At 45.1% G+C, this 23958-nt stretch overlaps 1 protein-coding gene across 1 annotated transcript in view; it reads left to right on the top strand.

Moving 5' to 3' along the window:
• LOC134343085 (ras GTPase-activating-like protein IQGAP1) overlaps positions 1–23958 on the top strand; it is a 230576-nt gene that overhangs the window by 40559 nt on the left and 166059 nt on the right. The window contains exon 8 of the mRNA XM_063041967.1: positions 15707–15891. Within this exon, the coding sequence (XP_062898037.1) occupies positions 15707–15891 (185 nt within the window). The remainder of the gene's footprint in view (positions 1–15706; positions 15892–23958) is intronic.

Genomic DNA, 23958 nt, shown 5'->3' with positions numbered 1-23958 from the left:
TAAGGCTCTTGTACCTCCTGGTCGATGGTAGTAGCAAGAAGAGAGTATGGCCTGATGGTGAGGGTTCTTGATGGATGCTGTTTTCTTGTGGCAGCGCTCCTTGTAAATGTGCTTAATAGCAGGGAGTGCTTTGTTTGTGATGGATTGGGCTGTATCCACTACTTTCTGAAGGATTCTGTCTCCCCCTGAAAAAATTCTCAAATCGTATCCCAGAAGTTTGAAATGCTGAATAAAATGTGTGTGAGGGTGGGTAGTGGGGAGAGAGCAATTTTTTTTAAACTCTGGTTTCTTGATGCATGTACAAATGATGAGCTTTTGCAATGTGGAAAAATTGTGATATAGATTATTTTCTAAGAACAACACACTTTGTAGCAGTGAGAGGCTATATTCCTCTAAATAAGTGGAAGCCATATCTCCAGGTTTTTTGTATAGAGTGTTTTAAATTTGTGTGCTGTAACAAAAGATTTGTGGAAGGATCTCTTCATTTCTAGAGTAATTGTAGTTACTTGCGTTGGCCATATTGAAATGTGCACACAGACAATTGACTTGGCCAGCAAAGCTTGATCATTTAAAGGTGAATAATAAATAGTCTCCAGACCCAAAATGATGGAGGAACTCAGCAGGTTAGGCAGCATCTATGGAAACAAATAAACCGTTGCCGCTTCGGGCCGAGATCCTGGTGAAGGGTCTTGTGTTTTGGATGTGTTGCTCAACATTTCCAGCATCTGTAGAATCTCTTGCATTTATGACTTAAGTCTCCTTCACAAATGTTTTCAAATGGTTAGCAGTTTTATTACACCATTTGCAATGAAGCTGTGCTTTTGTTTGTAGAAGAATTGGCTTTAATAGTCATTAGCATGGATACAGCTGGATTCAGCAAGTTCAGTGTTTGTTGCTATCTACAGCTTGTCCTTGAACTAATGAGACAACACTGTAAACTATTGTCTGCAGTCCTGGTCTATAGACCTTTTGAACAGGTGTTTAAAGGATTTAGACAAAGTAATAATAAATAAATAAATAGATAAATAAGCAATAAATATTGAGAACATAAGTTAAAAGAGTGTCCATAGGTTGTGAAACCAGTTCATTGCTGGAGTGAGTAAAGTTTGAGCGAATTTATCCCCTTTGGTTCAAGAGCCTGATGATTAAGGGATAATAACTGTTTGTTGGTATTTTTCTGTGTGGTTAGCAAGTATGATTTGACAAATAATGGTATTCTCATTCGTCTCTTGCTCTGGTCCTTCCAAGTACTGTCATGAATAAATATACATACTTTGATAATAAATTTACTTTGAACGTTGAAAGCTTTAAGCTGACTGTAGACAATGAACGTGCAGTGCAGCCACTCAAAGTTCAGGTTGCTATGAGCAGTCACTGGTGCATTCGAATAGCAGTTGGTAAATTGGTTTATTTTTGTCGCATGTACTGAGCTGCAGTGCAAAATTTTCAGAGTGCCATCCATACAGATCATTTAATCTTGGCAGGGCTTTGAGATGGTACAAGGGAAAACAGAACAGCAATGCAGAATAAAGTCAGTCCTGATGAAGGGTCTTGGCCTGAAACATCAACTGTTTATTCCACTCCATAGATGCTGCCCGGCCTGCTGAGCTCCCCCAGCATTTTGTGTGTGTTGCAGTTACAGAGAAAGCGCAGTGCAGCCAGACAATAAAGTGCAAGGGCTGTGATGAGATAGATTGTGAGGCCAAGAGTCTATCTTGTCATATAGGAAGACCATGCAATAGTCTTTATAACAGCGGTACGGAAGCTTTCCTTGAGCCTGGTGGTGTGTGTTCTCCGGCTTCCCAATCGATGGGATGCAGCGAGGGAGAAGAGAGGATGTCCAGGGTGAGTGGGGTCTTTGATCATGTTGACTGCTTTACCGACAGAATTAAGCCATTCAGACCCTTTGATTCTGCTCTGTCATTTCACTGTGGCTGATTTATTATCCCTCTCAACCCCATTCTCCTGTCTTCTCCCTGTAACTTTCGACCCCCTTAATAATCAAGAATCTATCAACCTCCACTTTAAATACACCCCCAAAGACTTTACCACCACTGCTGTTTGTGGCAATGAATTCCATTGATTAACTGCCCTTTGGTTAAATAAATTTTTTCTCATCTCTGTTGTAAAGGCACATCCTTGTATTCTGAATGTGCGTCCTCTGGTCCTCGACCCCCCCCACCCCCATAGAAAACATCCTCTCCATGTCCACTCCATCCAGGCCTTTCAACATTTTGTTGGTTTCAACTAGATCTCACCCCACCCCCATTCTTCAGAACTCCAGCGAGTACAGTCCCAGAGCTATCAAATGCTTCTCATGTGTTAACCTTTTCAGTCCTAGGTTAATTCTTGTGAACCATCTTTGAACCCTCTCCAATGCCAGCACATCCTTTCTTGGATAAGAGGCACAGAACTGCTCACAACACCCTAAGTGCAGTCTGACCGATGCCTTATAAAGCCTCAGCGTTACATCCTTGGAGTCCGTGGAGGGAAAACTGGTTTTCATAATGTGTACACAACTTAGCTTCTTGCTGTCTTGAGCAGAGCAGTTGCCATATCCAGCTGTGATGTATCCAGATAGGATGTTTTCTGTGGTGCATCTCTAAAAATGAGTGAGGATGAACAGGACCCAGAAATATTTCTTTAGCCTCCTGTTGTGCTCTTTTGGCTGTAGCGTCACATTTACTCCACTCCTGTTTCCCATTAATCTGTTTCTCTTTCCTCTAGTATTATGATATTTTCTATTTCATTTCTCTGGGCTCGGAAGCCTGTTATCTGTCTGTGACAAAGCTCATCGAATACTGAAGCTTTGATCATTCTAGCATTCACAATGACACCTCCTGGTAGTGGGTGGGTATTCGCCTCCCAGTGGAGCTTCTTCCTTGCTGGCTTAATCTGTAGAACAGCCTACGCTTATTTAATCCTGTCGTCTTGATTTCTTGAGTCAGGTTTTGTACACCTGAATGCTATGATGAACCTTCAGGGGTTGGAGTGCCCAAGCTCACGCCACAATCGCTGATTACCCATTTTGACAACACAATTTCAGTGTTGCTTCAACATAAAACCATAACTGCAGCTTCAGCATCGAAGAGAACACGGAACACTACAGACCCTTCAGCCCATGATACTGTGCTGACCTTTTAACCTACTCAACATCAATCCAACTCTTCCCTCCTACATCAGTCAGTAAGCCCAACACCCCTACTGGGGCAGAGGCCACCACCAGCAGCACACTGTCCAGGGCCAGTCTTTCAAGTTCAAAGTAAATTTGTTATCAAAGTACACATGTCACCATATACTACCCCAAGGTTCATTTTCTTCTGGGCCTTCATAGTAGATACAAAGAAACACAAAAGAATCATTCAAAAACTACACACAAATATGACAAATAACCAAAGTGGAAAAGACAAATTGTACAAATACAAGAAAACAAATACAAGTCGACCTTCTCTAATCCGGCACCATTGGGGCCTGAGGAGTGCCGGATTAGTGAAAATGCCGAATTACAGAAGGATCACATTAAGCAATAGCTCACTGCCTCATCATACCTTTAAAATATCAAAGGATTCAAAGGTTCATTTAATGTCAGAGAAATGTACACAAAATACATCCTGAAATGCTTTTTCTTCGCAACCATCCATGAAAACAGAGGAGTGCCCCAAAGAATGAACGACAGTTAAATGTTAGAACCCCAAAGACACCCCCCACCCCGCTGCCCTCCCTCCTGCGCGTAAGCGGCAGCGAGCAACAATCCCCCATCCCCACCGGCAAAAGATAAAGCGCACCCACTACCAGCACTCAAGTGTGAACTAAGCAATACCAAAGACACAGACTTGCGGTTACCCCAAAGACTACGTTGCACTCGCAGTTACTGAGGGAATCCTCGTTAGTTTCTTTTCCTCTGCTTAGTAATATGCTTAAATTCAGCGGGTCACCACGTCTGATCTAAGGTCATAGGCAGAAGAGAACGGGGCGCCGGATGGCAGTGCGCGACTGCCGGCAGGTAGGCGAGATGGTGGACCGACCTAGCGCACGCCAGCTCCCCCGCTGCTGGTGGGTGAGAAGGATTGGTGCCGGGCGGCTGCATCTCAGACAAATGACATTAATAAATGCAGGAATCGCCCGTGTGTTCTTACAAGAGCGCGCCAACACGTGAACAGATCTAGTGCAACCAAAACAATGTGCAGCAGATTGGTACGGTGGCCCGGAAAATTTGAAGTTATAGTTGCGTGGAAAATTTGAAATCAGTGCGGATTATCGAAGGAACTGGATTAGTGAAAGTCAACCTGTAGCAGTAATAATAATAAATACATAATATTGAGCACATGAGTTGTAGGGTCCTTGAAAGTGAGTCATAAGGTGATAAGACATAAGGAGCAGAATTAGGTCATGTGGCGCATCAAGTCTGCTCTGCCATTCAATCATGGCTGATCCTTTTTTTCTCCTCCTCAACCCCAGTTCCTAGCCTTCTGTCCTTAACCTTTGATGCAATGTCCAATCAAGAACCTATCAATCTCTTCCTTAAATACACCCAATGACCTGGTCTCCACAGCTGCATATGGCAACAAATTCCACAAATTCACCACCCTTTGGCTCAAGAAATTTCTCCTCATCTCTGTTCTGAGGCTGTGCCCTCTTGTCTTAGACTCACCCCACCATGGGAAACATCCTTTCCACATCTACTCTGTCTAGGCCTTTCAACATTCGAAGGGTTTCAATGAGATCCCCTTCGTCCTTTTGAATTCCAGTGAGTACAGACCCAGAGCTATCAAACATTCCTCGTATGATAACCCTCTCATTCCTGGAATCATCCTTGTGAACTTCCTCTGTACCCTTTCCAACGCCAGCACGGCTTTTCTAAGATGAAGGGCCCAAAACTGTTCACAATACTCAAGGTGAAGCCTCACTCACAACACACTGCAGGAACTCGGCAGGTCGGGCAGCATCCGTGGAAACGATCAGTCAACGTTTCGGGCCGGAATCCTTCGTCAGGACTGTAGGGGGAAGGGGCAGAGGCCCTATAAAGAAGGTGGGGGGAGGGTGGGAAGGAGAAGGCTAGAAGTTCCAGATGAAAAACCAGTAAGGGGAAAGATAAAGAGGTGGGGGAGGGGAAGCAGGGAGGTGATAGGCAGGAAAGGTGAAGAAGGAATAGGGGAACTCAGGAGGGAGAGGGGGGCTAGGAGAGGATGAGGGATCAGAGGAATGGAGGGGTGATGAGGGGTAGAGGGAAGGTTGGGAGTCGCGGGGAGGAAAGAGGGTAGTGGGGGAATAAGACGGGTGGTAGGATCCAGCGGCAGTAAGAGCGGTCCCAGTCCGGAGAGGGTCGGGACCTCGGTCCGAGCTGGATCTGGAGCTGGGGGTGGCAGAGCCTGTAGCCTGCAGGGCCCCAGAGCTGAGGTCCGAGTCAGAAGCGAGTGAGTCCATGGCCCGCTGGGGGCTGGTGCCCATGTCCGGGAGGCCGTGGTTCCAGTCGGGGTCAGCCAGAGGCAGATGGGTCTTCGGCCTGCCGAAGGCCTGAGAAGTCGAGGTCCGAGGGGCTGGAGCCAGTCGTCGTCATGGACTCCAGGCGGGCGAGCTTGTGGTCCTTCTTGGACGCGAGGAAGAAGAAGAACCGGCGGTTGGAGGCGTGAATCCGGCGGAGAATGAAGTGTAGGAGAGGTCCATGGCAGACGGTGGAGAGCGAGGCCCGGAGTGGTGGCAGAGAAAGGGACAGGGCCCGTAGGTATCTCCGCAGGGCAGCGAGCGTGGCACGGAGAATCCGATGGGAGCAGCGGTCAATGAAACGGAGGTACCTGGGATCCACGCTGGGCCTGAACTGGGAGGCCTGGAACGGGAGCTGGAATCCCTGCGGTAACAGATGGCGGCAGAGACACGTTCCCAGGAAGGAGACGTGGCTGTGGTAGCGGGTCTGGGTTAGCATCTGGTCGAAGAGTCGGAAGGAGGTGGAGATTACAGAGGGGGAGCAGTGAGAGAGGGTCTCACTGAACTCCCGTCGAAGGGAAGATGTAAACTTCTGGGTAGGCATACCTTGAAGAGACTTCGCAGTGGAGTAGTGACTCGTAAACACAAAATAATCTGCAGATGCTGGGGTCAAAACAACACTCACAACACGCTGGAGGAACTCAGCAGGTCGGGCAGCATCCGTGGAAACGGTCAGTCAAAGTTTCGGGCCGGAACCCTTTGTCAGGACTGAAGAGGGAAGGGGCAGAGGCCCTATAAAGAAGGTGGGGGGAGGATGGGAAGGAGAAGGCTGGTAGGTTCCAGGTGAAAAACCAGTAAGGGGAAAGATAAAGGGGTGGGGGAGGGGGAGGGGAAGCAGGGAGGGGATGGGCAGGAAAGGTGAAGAAGGAATAGGGGAACTCAGGAGGGAGGGGGGTTGGGATATTCAGGGAGAGTGGGGTTAGGGGAGGATGAGGGCTCAGAAGAATGGAGGGGCGATGAGGGGTAGAGGGAAGGTTGGGAGTTGCGGGGAGGAAAGAGGGTAGTGGGGGAATAAGATGGGCGGTAGGACCCAGCAGCAGTAAGAGCGGTCCCAGTCTGGAGAGGGGTCGGGACCTCGGTCCGAACTGGATCTGGAGCTGGGGGTGGCAGAGCCTGTAGCCTGCAGGGCCCCAGAACTGAGGTCGGAGTCGGAGGTGAGTGAGTCCATGGCCTGCTGGGGGCTGGTGCCCACGTCCGGGAGGCCGTGGTTCCAGTCGGGGTCAGAGTCAGAGGCGGATGGGTCTTCGGCCTGCCGAAGGCCTGAGAAGTCGAGGTCCGAGGGGCCGGGGTCCGGGCTGGAGCCAGTTGTCGTCATGGGCTCCAGGCGGGCGAGCCTGTGGTCCTTCTTCGACGTGAGGAAGGAGAAGAAACGGCGGTTGGAGGCGTGAATCTGGCGGAGAATGAAGTGTAGGAGAGGTCCATGGCAGATGGTGGAAAGCCTCAGCATCACATCCTTGCTTTCGTATTCTAGACCTCTTGAAATGAACGCTAACATGACATTTGCCTTCCTCATCATCTACTCAACCTGCAAGTTAACCTTTAGGGTGTTCTGCACAAGGACTCCCAAGTTCCTCTGCAGTTCAGGTTCCTGAATTTTCTCCCTGTTTAGAAAATAGTCTGCACATTTATTTCTACTACTGAAGTGCCTGACCAAGCATTTTCCAACATTGATTTCATTTGCCACTTTCTTGCACATTCTCCCAATCTGTCTAGGTCCTTCTGCATCCTACCTGTTTCCTCAACACTACCTAGCCCTCCACCAATCTTCGTAATATCTGCAAACCTGGCATCAAAGCCATCTATCTGTGTGCTAGGAGCCACACTCATGTCCCCATCTACATCAACGGAGCTGTAGTGGAGCGTGTATCAAGCTTCAAATTCCTTGGTGTCCACAATTCCAAGGATCTCACCTGGTCCCTGAGCTCCTCCATCCTGATCAAAAAGGTGCAACAGCACCTTTATTTCCTGTGGAGCATCAAGAAAGCTCACCTCTGTCCCAGGATACTGACGGACTTTTACCGCTGTACCGTTGAGAGCATACTCACCAACTGTACCTCAGTGTGGTTTGGCAATTGTCCCGTATCGGATGGCAAAGCACTCCAGTGTGTGGTGAAAACTGCCCAGTGGATTGTTGGCACCCAATTGCCCACCATTGAGAATATCTGCCATAAATGCTGCCTGGGCAGGGCGAAAAGCATTATCAAGGATTCATCTCACCCTAACCATGGACTCTTTACTCTCCTCCCAACCGGTAGGCGCTATAGGAGCCTCTGCTCCCACACCAGCAGGCACAGGAAGAGCTTCTTTCCTGAGGCTGTGACCTTGCTGAACCTCACATCACAGCGCTAAGCAGTATTGCACTCATATTGTACTGTCTCAGTACTTTTATATTTGTGTGCTGTAACACTTTTTATTCGCAGTTATTTTGTAAATAACACTATTCTTTGCATTTCTGGTCAGATGCTAACTGCATTTCATTGGCTTTGTATCTGTACTCGGCACAATGACAATAAAGTTGAATCTAATCTAATCTAAGTCTATTTCATGAAATCATTTATATACAGCATAAAAAGTAGTCCCAACATTGATCCCTGCAGAACAACACTAGTCACTGGCAGCCAACCAGAAAAGGATCCTTTTATTCCCACTCACCCCCTCCGACCAATCAGCCAATGCTCTAACCATGTTTGTAACGTTCCTGTAATACCATGGGCTCTTAACTTGCTAAGCAGCCTCATGTGTGGCACCTTGTCAAAGGCCTTCTGCAAGTCCAAATCATACAACATCCACTGCATCCCTTTTATCTATCTTACTTGTGATCTCTTCAAAGAATTCTAACAGACAGGCAGGCAGGATTTTTCCTAAAGGAAACCATGCTGACTTTGCACTATCTTGTCCTGTGTCACCAAGTTCTCCACCACCTCATCCTTGACAATTGACTCCAACGTCTTCCCAACCACCGAGGTCCATAGGTTGTAGAATCAGCTCAGTCTTGAGATGAGCGTTGTTATCCACACTGATCCAGGAGCACTATACAGAACCAAGATGGACAAACAATGTGCAAAAGACAACAAACTATGCAAATACAAAATATAATAATAATAATAATGAAAAGCAATAAGTATCGATAACATGAAGAGTTTCTTGAAAGTGAGTCTGTAGGTTGTGGGCGAGTGAGGATGAGTGAAGTTATCCCCTCTGATTCAAGAGCCTGATGGTTGTGGAGTATGGGGAGGGCCCTACCTGTGATGGACTGGGCCATATCCACTACTTTTTGTTGGTTTTTCCATACAAGGGACAAGGGCATTGGTGTTTCCATGCCAGGATGTTATGCAACCAGTGAATATGATTTCCATCTCTCATCTATAGAGCCTGTCAAAGTTTTAGATGACATGCCGAATCTTCGCAAATTTCTTAGGAAGTAGAGGCGCTGCCATGCTTTCTTCGTAATGGCACTCACATGCTGGATCCAGTGCAGATCCTTTGAAATGGTAACAGTGAGGAATTTAAAGTAGCTGAGTTCACCCCCCCACTTCTGATCCCCCAATGAGAACTGGCTGATGGACCTCCAGTTTCCTCCTCCTGGAATCAATCAGCTCCCTGGTCTTGCTGACATTGAGCAAGTGGTCGTCATTGTGGCACCACTCAGTCAGATTTTCAATCTCCCTCCTGTATGCTGATCCATTACTACCTTTGATTTGGCCTCTGACAGTGGTTTCATTTGCAAATGTAAATATGGCTTTGGAGCTGTGGTTACCCTCAGTCATAAGTATAAAGTAAGTAGAGCAGGAGGCAAAGCACACAGCCTTGTGGTGTACCTGTGCTGATGGAAATTGTGGAGGAGATGTTGTTGCCAATCCAGACTGACTGGGGGTCTGCAAGTGAGGAAATTGAGAATCCAACTGCACAAGGAGGTTTTGAGGCCAAGGTCTTGGGGCTCATTGTTTAGTTTTAAAGGGATGATATTAAATACCGAGCTATAGTCATAAGCTCATGTAGTCCATCTTGTCTTCTAGGTGAAAATCCTTCCTCTCCCGGGGATGAGAACTTTGCAGCCGGACTTTGAAGTGTCTGTGGTGGAGTTTTCCCTCCTGCGTAGAACCACCCCCCACCCCCAACCCCCATTTTCTATCATTCATGCACCAGTTTAAGTTTCTTACATGTCCCTTCATCTGCCTCTCCCACCACCCCTGGCAGAGCATTCTGTGCACCCATTACTGTCTGTGGATAAAAAATAAACTTGCCTCTCTTGACATCACCCCTCCCCCCCCATAATTTCCTCCAGTTACTTTAAAATGCCCCCTCGTATTAGTCAAAATCACCTTGGGGGATTGTTGTCCATTTGATCGATGCCTCTTATCTAGTACACCTCCATCAAGTCACCTTTCATCCCCCTTTGCTCCAAAAAGGCTAAACCCCTAGCTTACTCAACCTATTCTTTTAAGACAAATGATCACACTTTGCGTGCTGATTCCACAGTTGTGCTGTAAATCCAGCCTTTTGAGAGTGTAATAAGGTTTTAAACTGTTACAAACCAAAACTGTTACTACAAATTAAACTTTGCATGAGCTTGAAGGTGGCTGAGGTGTGTAATGGACTGTAGCTCATGGCCACCCATTTATCTTCCACTCTGACATTTATTTTACACTGCAGCTCGTTGCAAGTAGGTAAAGCGACTTTCACATATTTTATGACACTAATAGCCTAAAGCATATGCATAATAGATGGATTCTTATTGATCCCAGTTATCTAGGTGACAGTTGCTCTACTAACTTACTCCGGGTATCTAATTAAGTGGCCACTTGGAATATGTGGTCGTCTGCTGCTGTAGCCCATCCACTTGTAAGTTTGACTTGTACATTCAGAGATGCTCCTCTGCATAGTGTGTGCTTATTAGATTTCATTGTCTCCTTCCTGTCAGCTTGAACCAGTTTAGCTATTCTCCTCTGACCTTTCTCATTAACAAGGCCCCAGAACTGGTAGTCACTGGAATTTTTTTTTTTGCACCATTCTTTGTGAACTCTAGAGACGGCTGCGTGTGAAACTCCCAGATGAGCAGTTTCTACGATACTCAAACCACCCTGTTTGGTACCAACAATCATTCCATGGTCAAAGTCACTTAGATCACATTACTTACCCGTTCTAATGTTTGATCCGAACATTGAATTGCTGCCAAACGATTGGCCAATTAGATATTTGCATTAACGAACAGGCGTACCTAGTGGAGTGCTTACTGAATGTACATATATCATGCCAAACAAGTGTCCTGCCTGAGCTAGTCCCATTAGTTCCCTTTTGGTTCATGTCATTCCTGTTCATGTACAAAGTAAATTTATTATCAAAGTGCGTACAGTATATGTCACTATATACAACTCTGAGATTTGTTTTACTTGTGGGCATACACAGTAAATCCAAGAAACAATAGAACTGATGAAAGATTGCACTGAACAGGATGGACAAACAACAATGTGCAAAAGTCAACAATGTGCAAATGAAAGAGATATTAAAAAAAATATAAGCAATAAATACCAAGAACATGAGATAAGCAGTCCTTGAAAGCGAGTCCATAGGTCAGGGTTTCCCAATTAGTTTTCCACAAGGGTCAAATTATGTCAAGCATGCCAAGTCAAGGGCCAAAACGTCCAGGGGTTTTTTTTTCATTGTGTCAGTAAGTTGTTTTATGGGCAGATGTTGTTGTTGCTGCTATTATTATTATTAGTAGTAGTAGTAGTGGTAGTAGTAATAATTTAGGCCTGGGATTCTCAAAGCCTGTGTTGTGGGTCACAGAAGGAAAAAAATGCACTCTTGAAACAAATTAAGTCCAGAACCAACCATTTAATTATGACTCTAGCTATCACAACTGTCAGCTGTCACATTGAGAACTCATCTGGGACTTAAAAGACACACATAGACACACACAAAGTATGGTAGTCTTCACCACTTCTCTCACACAAAGTACTGCCTTTTCCACTGTTTCTGTTCTCTCATTTAATCTATTTGTTCTTTCTAATTAAGCTTCTATGTAACATTTGAAGTATCAAGTGTAGCTATAAATGAAATTATCAGTACAATCACTCTGAGCACCAGTGCCCTACAAGGTTGTGTACTCAGCCCCCTGCTGTACTCACTGTACACCCATGATTGTGTAGCCGAGTTTCCATCGAACTCAATATATAAGTTTGCTGATGACACAACAATTGTAGGCCGTAACTTGGGTAATGATGAGGATGAGTTTGAGTATAGAGAGGAAATTAAGAACCTGATGGCATTGTGCGAAGACAATAACCTATCCCTCAACGTCAGCAAGACGAAGGAATTGGTTGCTGACTTCAGAAGGAGTAGTGAATCGCACGACCCAATTTACATCGGTGGTGCGCAAGTGGAAAAGGTCAAAAGCTTTAAGTTCCTCGGGGTCAATATCACAAATGACCTGACTTGGTCCAACCAAGCAGAGTCCACTGCCAAGAAGGCCCACCAGCATCTTTACTTCCTGAGGAAACTAAAGAAATTTGGCCTGTCCCCTAAAACCCTCACTAATTTTTATAGTTGCACCATAGAAAGCATTCTTCTAGGGTGCATCACAACCTGGTATGGAAGTTGTCCTGTCCAAGACCGAAAAAAGCTGTAGAAGATCGTGAACACGGTGCAGCACATCACACAAACCAATCTTCCGTCCTTGGACTCACTTCACACAGCACGCTGTCGGAGCAGTGCTGCCAGGATAATCAAGGACACGACCCACCCAGCCAAAACACTTTTTGTCCCTCTTCCCTCCGGGAGAAGGCTCAGGAGCTTGGAGACTCGTACGGCCAGATTTGGGAACAGCTTCTTTCCAACTGTGATAAGACTGCTGAACGGATCCTGACCCGGATCTGGGCCGTACCCTCCAAATATCCAGACCTGCATCTCGGGTTTTTTTTGCACTACCTTGCTTTCTATTTTCACATTTTCTATTTATGATTTATAATTTAAATTTTTAATATTTATTATCAATTTGTAATCCAGGGAGCGGGGAGCACAGAATCAAATATCACTATGATGATTGTACGTTCTAGTATCAATTGTTTGGCGACAATAAAGTATAAAGTATTATTGTTGTAATATTATTATACCACAATAAGATTGACAAATGGACAAAAATAAATTGATTCACTCACCTTATTGCCGTGTTAGCTGACAATGGCACCGTCTTTAATAGCTTCACAACCATTTTCTTGGTTTTCTCCATCATGACTTAAAACTTTGCCAACCTTATCAATGGCACACGTTTTAATCAACTGGGCATCAGCGAATGGCTTCTTAGCTTTGGTAAGATTCCATGACACATGCAATGATGCAGCTGTTGCGCTCTCTTATGCAGGTGTTGGCTTACAGATAGTAGAAACGGAGCGCTTGTATGATGTTATCATATTTGCAAGTTTTTGTTTGCGTTGATCTGATTTTGCAGGGTGGTTGGCATTGAAACGGGCAGCATGCATAGTGTTGAAGTGCCACTTCAGATTCTCTGATTTGCATGCATATTCAGCATGTCGATTTAGCATTGGCCTGGTCCGGTAAAATAAAACAAAACTGATTGGTCCAGTCAGATTTGAACTGACGGTTTTCCTGGTCGACTTTGCGCTTTTTCACTCAGGCCATGTTGTTCTTGGTTTAGGGTCCATGACTTACTGCTGGTAACAATTCGTTTTTAGATGACAGGTTCGCTTGACAAGCGGGTAGCTGGTGCGTGCCGCTGTCTAGTCGAGGACCATACAGAGTGCGAAGTAGGCCGCGTGCTGTATTGGGGCATAGGTCAAGTGTACGGTGTGGGATGAGGATAAAATAAATTAGAGCAGCGCACGCTTTATTTACATGTTATGACAGGTGCATTCACGTAAGTGCCAGTGGGTCGGCGTGGTCCAGATATTTGGTTCTCGCGGTCCGAACCTGGCCAGCGGTCCATCTGTTGGGGTTGTCTGCCGTAGGTTGTGGGAACAGTTCAGTGTTGGGGTAAGTGAAGTTATCCCCACTGGTTCAAGAGTCTGATGATTGAGGAGTAATAATTGGTTCCTGAACCTGGTGATGTGGGTCCTGAGGCTCCTGGACCACCTTCCTAATAGCATCAGTGAGAAAAGAGTATGGCCTGGGTGTTGGGGGCCCTTGATGATATACCTGTCCTTCTGTTTTTTACATGTAGTAACTGTACTTGCCTGACCCACTTTTTCTGGTAGTTTTTTTCATATACCCATTACCCCCTTTAAAACTTACCCCTGTCATTTTCAATCCATGCCCAACCCTGGGAAAATATCTGATAATTTCTCTCCTGATTTCATTATCATATAATCCTCTATAAGGACATCCTTTAGCCACCTGTGCTCCAGGAAAAATAGTCCCAATGTTTCCTTGTAGTTTGAGCCCTCTGGTCTTTATAACTTTCTTGTGAGACTTTTCTGCACGTATTCCATCTTAATGGCATCGTTCTTATAAGTAGGAAACCAGGCCTGCACAAAATGTGGTCTGAACAATGGCCTAATTGTGCTCCTGTGTCATATGGCACCCACCCACAGTCATAAAACTATTAAGTAGTTCTCTAGTACAAGTTACTCTTACTCTTAACCTCACAACCGACCTTGATATGATCTTGCACCTCATTGTTTACCTGGATTGCACTTTCTCTGGAGCTGTTACACTTCATTCTGCATTCTGTTATTGGTTTATCTTGTTCTACTTCAATACTTTGCGTAATGATCTGATATGTATGAACAGCATGCAAGACTAAGCTTTTCACTGTATCTCAGTACATCTGACAATAATATTCTAATTTCAACTGGGACTTTTACTGTATGGAAGCCCAAGTTATTAGTTGTTGATGGATATTGGAATCCTTTTCTCCTATTCAGCTGAAGTGAATGATGCTACTTCCGGTATACATTTCGAGTATAATCTGTTTCCTGAGGCTGAGATCAGCTAACCAAACACAGCTCTGGAGATTGTTTTATCTATTCATAGGACCTGGGCATTGCCAGCCATGTTGGACTATAAGAACCATCCCAAAGTGTCCCTCGAGGAGGCCGTGAGCCGCTGTGAATCAATGCAGTCAAATCTCCCTGCATTTCCGAGGGCAACTGAGAGTTGATTATATGAAGGCTAGAGTGAGATGGAGGTCTTCACCACAATTCTGGTTTGTTTCCTAGTCACTGTTACTGATTCTAGCATTTATTCTGGATTGTATTTAGATTTACTTTGGTAGCAATTATTGTCATAAGCATGATGTGTGGAAATGGTTTATTTCAGACTGCTGACAATCTGCATTGACCATCAACCACCCATCTGCACCAATTCCAATCCCATTCTTACCACCCCCACCCCCACCCACTGATTACAGGAGTTGAGGTGTTATGTTGAAGTTGCATAAGATGTTGATCAGGCCAAATTTGGAGTATTGTGAGCAATTCTGGTCACATATTTACAGGAAAGCTATCAATAAAATTGGAAGAGGACGGAGATATTTACAAGGATGTTGCCAGGGTTTGAAAACCTGCGTTATAGGGAAGGGTTGAATAGGTTTGAACTTTATTCCCAGAGCATAGGAGAATGAGGGGAGATTTGATGGAGGTATACAAAATTGAAGAGTATAGATAGGGTAAATGAAGCAGGCTTTTTCCACTGAGGTTGTGTGAGACTAGAACTAGAGGACATAGGTTATAGGTGAAGTATTTAGGAGGAACCTGAGAGAAAACTTCACTCAGAGGGTGGTGCGAGTGGAGTGGTGAATTTGGGTTTGATTGAAACATTTGAGAGAAGTTTGAATAAGTACATGAATAGGAGAGGTACGGGGGGCTATGGTGCAGTTGTGGGTTGCTTGGGACTAGATAGAGTAAGGACTGGATGGCCTGTTCTTGCACTGTAGTCCTCTATGACTCTCTCTGTGACAATGGTCCATGTGCCACGAAAGCACTGGGGAAAGCAAATTTAACACCAATCCAGAACAAATGCTGAAATCAGTAATGGTGACCAAGAAACACACCAGACTTGTGAAAACCTCCATCTCACTCTGACCTTTATACAATTTAAAGCTTCATCACTCTGACTCTCTATTGCCCTTGAGAACACGGAGACTTGACTGTACTGATTTAGTAGTTCACCACCTCGAGAGGATGAGAGGTACCTAGAATTCTAACTAAGTGATTTTCCCTGGGCCTTGTGCCTGCTAGTTGTAACTGAACACCACCTTTTCTCCACACAGTGCACGCGGCTGTGATTGCCATTAACGAGGCCATCCAGCGAGGGCTCGCAGAGCAAACTATGCTGGCTCTGCGCAATCCAAATGCCATGCTGGTCAACCTCACTGATGGTCTTGCCCCAGTTTACCAGGAAATGCTCTACCAAGCTAAGAGCGAAAAGGCAGCCCATGCCAGAAACCGGATCAATGTGAGTAATGCTTAATAAACAAATATAAATGTGGTTCCTCCCCACTTCTGCTGTTTTTCCATTCCACCTTCTGGCTCCCCTCTTACCCCTTCCTTTTCTCATCACCTGCCCATTACTTTCCTCTGGTTCTCCACCTTTGCTTTCTCCCATGGTCCACTCTCCTATCAGATTCCTCTTTCTTCAGCCCTTTACCTTTTCTACCTATCACCTCCCAGCTTCTCTCTTCATCCACCTGCCCTCCTGACCCACCTCCCCATCATCTGGCTTCACCTATCACATGCCAGTTTATATCCCTTCCCCTCTCCTACCACCGTCCTTTTCAGCTCTGATGAATGGTCTCAACCCAAAATGTCTGCTGTTTGGTTCAGCTCCATAGTTGTTACACAATCTGTTGAGTTCCTCCACCACTTTGTGTGTGTTGCTGTAGATTTCCATCATCTGCTGAATCTCTTGTGTTTGTGGTTCCTGTTTGCTCCCAGGTCTTTCCTCTGATATCCTCCAGCAGAGGGCAGGCTGGAGACATTTCCCATGATATTAGCTGTGGTTCTCTCAAAGAGCTTATGAATTGAGCCATTCATCCCAGTAGTATGGTGCCTTAGCATAACTCGATCAGAATTCTCTTGCCTCTGAAAGGTTGCCTGCCCTCAAGACTTTTTTCCTCTATCCTTTTTGCACTCTCTTGCTTGGTCTGAGTTCCATTGGCAACTAGGCTACCTAATTTCTCAGATGCTGACTCGAGAACAGTGGTTTGGCTGGATGTCAGCTCTGGAGGGAGAAGGCCTTGACTTCAAGGCATTGATAATCTCTCTGGGCAGATTTGCTGCTCCATTAATCTCCATAGCAAATCAGAATAGGGTTTAATATCACTGCCATACAGTTGCAAGAAAAAGTTTGTGAACCTTTTGCAATTATTTGGTTTTCTGCATTAGTTACTCATAAAATGTGGTTTGATCTTCATCTAAGTCACAATAATAGATGAACACAATCTGCCTAAATTAACAAAACACAAACAATTGTACTTCTCATCATTACTGAGTACACCATTTAAATAATCTCAGTCCAGGTTCAAAGAAGTATGTTAACCTCTGAGATAATGCCTTCTACAAAAGCTATTTGGAGTCAGGTGCTCCAATCAATGCAATGAGATCTGAAGTGCTTTGCCCTATAAAAAGATACACAAAGTCAGTTTAATGACAGAACCTGCTCTTCTCAAGAAAGATCTGTTTATGTGCACCGTGCCTCAATCACAACATCTTTCAGAGGATCTTAGAGAACCATGGTAGAGACGCATGATGCTGGAAAAGTCTACAAAAGCATTTATAAGACCTGGGTGTTCATCAGTCCACAGTAAGAGAAATCAGCATCTTAGGGTACTGAAAGAAATGGCAGAAGTTGTAGTTGAGGCTTTGCTGATGATCTACCAAAATTCTCTGGACTCTGGGCAGGTCCTGGTGGATTGGAAGATGACGAATGTCACGCCACAGTTCAAAAAAGGATGCGGGCAAAAGGCAGGTAACTGTAGGCCAGTTAGTTTAACATCTGTAGTTGGGAAAATGCTTGAAGCTATCATTAAAGAAGAAATAGCAAGGCATCTGGAAAGAAATGGATCCATCAGGCAGACACAGCATGGATTCAGCAAAGGCAGGGCCTTTTTGACAAACTTACTGGATTTCTTTGAGGATATAACGAGCGCAGTGGAAAGAGGGGAACAGATGGACATTATTTACTTGGATTTCCAGAAGGTGTTCAATAAGGTGCCACATAAGAGATTTATCCATAAGATAAGGATGCATGGAGTTGGGGCTGATGTATTAGCATGGATAGAGGAGTGGTTAACCAATAGAAAGCACAGAGTTGGGATACTTGACTGTTAATCTGGTTGGCAATCAGTGGAGAGCGTTGTGCCGCAATGGTTAGTGCTACGCCTGCAACTGTTCACGATATACATTAATGATTTGGAAGAGGGGACTGAGTGTAGTGTATCTTAGTTTGCTGATGACACTAAACTGAGTGGAAAAGCAAATTGTGCAGAAGATACGGAGAGTCTGCAGAGAGATATAGATAATTTAAGTGAGTGGGCAAGGGTCTGGCAGATGGAGTTCAATGTTGGTAAATGCAAGGTCATCCACTTTGGAAGGAAAAATGAAAGAGCAGATTATTATTTAAATGGTAAAAATTGTAGCATGCTGCTGTGCAGAGGGTCTTGGGAGTGCTTGTGCATGAATCACAAAAGGTTGGTTTACAGGTTCAGAGGCTATCAAGAAGGCAAATGGAATGTTGGCCTTCATTGCTACAGGGATTGAATTTAAGAGCAGACAGGTTTTGCTGCAACTGTACAGGGTACTGGTGAGGTCACACCTGGAGTGCAGTTCTGGTCTCCTTACTTGTAGGATATACTGGCTTTGGAGACGTTGCAGAGGAGGTTAACCAGATTGATTCCAGAGATGACGAGGTTAGATTATGAGGAGAGATTGAGTTGCCTGAGACTGTACTCGCTGGAATTCAGAAGAGCGAGAGGAGATCTTGTAGAAACATATAAAATTATGAAAGGGATAGATAAGATAGAGGCAGGAAAGTTGTTTCCACTAGTAGGTGAGACTAGAACTAAGGGAAATAGCCTCAAGATTCAGGGGAGTAGATTTAGGACAGAGGTGAGGAGGATCTGCTTTTCTCAGAGAGGGTGAGTCTGTGGAATTCTCTGCCCAATGTTGTAGTGGAGGCTACCTCAGTAATTATATTTAAGACAAGGCTGGATAGATTTTTTGCATAGGGGAATTAAAGGTTATGGGGAGAAGCAGGTAGGTGGAGATGAGTCAATGGCCAAATTGGCCATGATCTTGTTGAATGGCGGAGCAGGTTCGATGGGCCAGATGGCCGACTCCTGCTCCTTTTTCTTATGTTCTTATGTAAATGTACATTGCTACGTTGGAGGAAAAAGGGTACTGCACACAAACACCAAAGACTCATCCCAGCTGTAAAGGATGGTGGAAGGAGCATCCACGAGGAAATCTGCAGATGCTGGAATTTCAAGCAACACACACAAAAAGGGTCTTGGCCCGAAATGTCAACTGTACCTCTTCCGAGAGATCCTGCCTGGCCTGCTGCGTTCACCAGCAACTTTTGTGTGAAAGGAGCATCATGGTTTGGGGCTGTTTTGCTGCCTCAGGGCCTAGTCAGCTTAGCAATCATTGAATTTAAAATTGTATCAAGACATTTTACAGGTGTAGGTCAAGGCAGTGGTCTGTCACCTGATGCTTAGTAGAAGTTGGATGATGCAGCAAAACAATGATCTGAAACATGAATAAATCAACAAAAGAATTGTTTAAAATGAGGAAAATTTGTGTTTGTGTAGCCCCCCAGCCACCCTCAGTGTCGCTCGGCTCGCTGTTGTCCAGGGAAACAGCCCTCGGCCCCGCCAAACTGGGTAATTAGTTTGTGTGGATGCTGCGTGATGTAACCCACCCCGCCCAAATAACAGACAATACACCAGATACAATTAAATGATTTACAGTTTATAGATATTACTGGAACTATATAGTTAATAGTGAATAAAATATAAAAGGCAAATAAATAGCGCCACACTTATCAAAGGTCAGTCTCTTCGTGCACAACTGTTGGAGCTCAATCAGTCCGGACGACCACCTGGATCCTGCCAACTCACGGCTCGGGACCACCTGGAGTGATCGACCAGAGCCTTTCCGCACGTCCGCCGTCCTCCCCGTCTCTCCTCCTCGCCGAACGCCCTCCTTGGGGTCCCACCCCGTTAGCGGACATCACAGCTCCTGGTTAATCCTCTGTCCCTCTCTCCCGCCTTCTGCCCCAAAACCCCGCGCATACAATATCTTCCAGATACACCAAAACCATAACAACTATCCCAATTGGTTAATAGCACTCTGCTGTCCGTATTAACCCAAGCAAATGTCTAGCTGGAGACTTTCTCAGCATTTAACATAACAAAGAAGCCATTTTAAGTAGCCTCTGCAGTAACTTAAAAGACGAAACCCCCTTACACTTGGAATGAATGGCCAAGTCAGAGTCCAGTTATTAAATATAAGGGGTCACATAGTTTTTCCATCCTGGATTGTGAATGATTAAACATGACAAGTACAAACACGAGAAAATCTACAGATGCTGGAAATCTAAGCAACCCACACAAAATGTTGGTGGAACTCAGCAGGCCAGGCAGCATCTATGGAAATTATTAAACAGTTGACATTTTGGACCAAGACCCTTCATCGGGACTGGGGAAAAAAGATGAGAAGTTGGAGCAAGAAGCTTGGGGGGGAGAGGAAGAAGTACAACTTGGTAGGTGATGGGTGAAACCGGGAGAGATGGAGGGATGAATTAAAGAGCTGGGAAGTTGATCGGCGAAAGAGATGAAGGGCTAGAGAAGGGAGAATCTGACCGGAGAGAGTAGAAGACCATGGAAGAAAGAGAAGGGGGAAGTGCACCAGGCAGAAGTGATGGGCAAGTAAGGAAATGAAATGAGAGAGGGAAACGGGAATGGTAAAGGTGGGGGTGGGTGGGTGGGTGTAGCAATTGCCAGAAGTTTGAGAAAGTGATGTGGAGGCTACCCTGACAGAAAATAAGGTGTTGCTCCTTCAACCTGAGTGTGGCCTCATCGTGACAGGTGGGAATGGGAAATGGGTGCCACTGGGAGATCCCACATTTTCTGGCAGATGCAGTGTAGGTGCTCGGAGAAGCAGTTTCCTAATCTACGTTACGTCTCACCGATATACAGGAGGCATCATTGGGAGCACCAGATACAGTAGTTGGTCCCAACAGACTCACAGGTGAAGTGTCACCTCACCTGGAAGGACTGTTTGGGGCCCTGAATGGTAATGAGGGAGGAGGTGTAGGGGTAGGTATGGCACTTGTTCCACTTTCAAGGATAGGTACCAACAGAGAAATCAGAGGACAGGGATGAATGGACAAGGGAGTTACAAATAGAGCGATCCCTGCGGAAAGTGGGTGGAGTGCAAGATGTGCTTGGTGGTGGGATCCTGTTGGAGACAGCAGAAGTTATGGAGAATTTTGTGTTGGACGCGGAAGCTACTGGGATGGGTGAGGGAAAGAGAAACCCTGTCTCTGGTGGGTGGTCAAAGGATGGGGTGAAGGTAGACATGCGTGAAATGGAAGAGATGCAGGTGAGGGCAGCATTGATGGTGGAGGAAGGAAAGCCTTGTTCTTTGTAGGAGGAGGACATCTCATTAGTTCTGGAATAAAAAGCCTCATCTTGCGAGGAGATGTGGCGGAGACGGAGGAACTGAGAGAAAGGGGTGGCATTTTTACAAGTGACAGGGTGGGAAGAGGTATGGTCCAGGTAGCTGTGGGAATCAGTGGGTTTGTAAAAGATATCAGCAGATAAACTGTTTCCAGAGATAAAGACAGAGAAATTGAGAAAAGGAAGGGAGGAGCCTGAAATGGACCAGATAAATTTGAGGGCAGGGTGGAAGTTAGAGGCAAAAAGTTTAATTGTTTGTGTGCTATTAGCTTAGGCACACTGTGTTTGTCTATTATTGTGACTTGGATGAAGATCAGACCATATTTTATGAGTATTTAATGCAGGAAAACTAGGTAATTGCAAAAGGGTCACAAACTTTTTCTTGCATTTGTATGTTGTGAAATTTGCTATTATGTGACAGCAGTGTGTTTGGGTTTATGTTTATATATATTTTACATTCGGAAATCTGATGGTGGAGGGGAAGAAGTTGTTCCTAAAATGGCGAGAGTGAGGCTTTAGGCTTCTGTACTACCTACCTGATGGTAGCAATGAGAAGAGGGGATGCCCTGGGTGATGGAGTTCATGTCATTAGTTTGGCAACAATTAGTTCTCAAACAATGTGAGTTGAAGGCCTGTTCTATGTTCTTAATTCCTAAAGGGATCTATTCTGAGAGACCCTTTGATGTAATAAGGTGGTGCACGAAACCAGTCTTTGTGGAATTAGATGTATGATTTACACTCAAAATGCTGAAGGAACACAGCAGTCAGGCAGCATCTACTGAGGGAAATAAACAGTTGATGTTTCAGACCAAGACCTTTCCTGATGCATGTTTTCAGCCTGAAACATTGACGGTTTACTTAGACCATAAGACCACAAGACAAAGGAGCAGAAGTCGGCCATTCGGCCCATCGAGTCTGCTCCGCCATTTTATCATGAGCTGATCCATTCTTCCATTTAGTCCCACTCCCCCGCCTTCTCACCATAACCTTTGATGCCCTGGCTACTCAAAAACCTGTCAATAATCTCTACCTTAAATACACCCAATGACTTGTCCTCCACTACCGCCCGTGGCAACAAATTCCATAGATTCAACATCCTCTGGCTAAAAAAAATTCTTTGCATTTCTGTTCTGAATGGGCGCCCTTCAATCCTTAAGTCATGCCCTCTCGTACTAGACTCCCCCATCATGGGAAACAACTTTGCCACATCCACTGTCCATGCCTTTCAACATTTGAAATGTTTCTATGAGGTCTCCCCTCGTTCTTCTAAACTCCAAGGAATACAGTCCAAGAGCGGACAAACATTCCTCATATGTTAACCCTCTCGTTCCCTGAATCATTCTAGTGAATTTTCTCTGTACCCTCTCCAACGTCAGCGCGTCCTTTCTTAAATAAGGAGACCAAAACTGCCCACAGTACCCCAAGTGAGGTCTCACCAGCGCCTTATAGAGCCTCAACATCACATCCCTGCTCCTATACTCTATTCCTCTACAAATGAATGCCAACATTGCATTCACCTTCTTCACCACCGACTCAACCTGGAGGTTAACCTTAAGGGTATCCTGTATGAGGACTCCCAAGTCCCGTTGCATCTCAGAACTTTGAATTCTCTCCCCATTTAAATAATAGTCTGCCCGTTTATTTCTTCTGCCAAAGTGCATAACCATACACTTTCCAACTTTGTATTTCATTTGCCACTTCTTTGCCCATTCTTCCAATCTGTCCAAGTCTCTCTGCAGACTCTCCGTTTCCTCAGCACTACCGGCCCCTCCACCTATCTTCGTATCGTCAGCAAACTTAGCCACAAAGCCATCTATTCCATAATCCAAATCGTTGATGTACAATGTAAAAAGAAGCGGCCCCAACACGGACCCCTGTGGAACACCACTGGTAACTGGCAGCCAACCAGAATAGGATCCCTTTATTCCCACTCTCTGTTTCCTGCCAATCAGCCAACGCTCTATCCACGTATGTAACTTTCCCGTAATTCCAAGGGCTCTTATCTTGTTAACTAGCCTCATGTGGCACCTTGTCAAAGGCCTTCAGAAAATCCAAATATACAACATCCACTGCATCTCCCTTGTCTAGCCTACTTGTAATTTCCTCAAAAAATTGTAATAGGTTTGTCAGGCAGGATTTTCCTTTAAGGAATCCATGCTGAGTTCTGCCTATCTTGTCATATGCCTCCAGGTACTCTGTAACCTCATCCTTGACAATCGACTCCAACAACTTCCCAACCACCGATGTCAAGCTAACAGGTCTATAATTTCCTTCTTGCTTCCTTGCCCCTTTCTTAAATAGCGGAGTGACATTTGCAATCTTCCAGTCCTCCGGAACCATGCCAGAATCTATCAGCTTTTGAAAGATCATCGCTAATGCGTCCACAATCTCCATAGCTACTTCCTTCAGAGTACAAGGGTGTATTCCATCTGGTCCGGGAGATTTATCTACCTTTAGACTATTCAGCTTCCTGAGTACTTTCTCTGTCGTAATTGTGACCCCACACACTTCTCTTCCCTGCCACCCTTGAATGTCCAGTATACTGCTGATGTCTTCCTCAGTGAAGACTGATGCAAAATACTTGTTCAGTTCCTCTGCCATCTCCTTATCTCCCATTACAATTTCTCCAGCATCATTTTCTATCGGTCCTATATCTACTCTCACCTGTCTTTTACTCTTTATATACTTGAAAAAGCTTTTAGTATCCTCTTTGATATTATTTGCTAGCTTCCTTTCATAGTTAATCTTTTCCCTCTTAATGACCTTCTTAGCTTCCTTTTGTAAGCTTTTAAAAACTTCCCAATCCTCTGTCTTCCCACTAATTTTTGCTTCCTTGTATGCCC

The sequence above is a fragment of the Mobula hypostoma genome, chromosome 2 (genome assembly GCF_963921235.1).
Source record: "Mobula hypostoma chromosome 2, sMobHyp1.1, whole genome shotgun sequence".
Classification (NCBI taxonomy): Eukaryota; Metazoa; Chordata; class Chondrichthyes; order Myliobatiformes; family Myliobatidae; genus Mobula; species Mobula hypostoma.
Note: the sequence above shows the minus strand (reverse complement) of the source record. Positions and strands in the feature narration are given on the sequence as shown.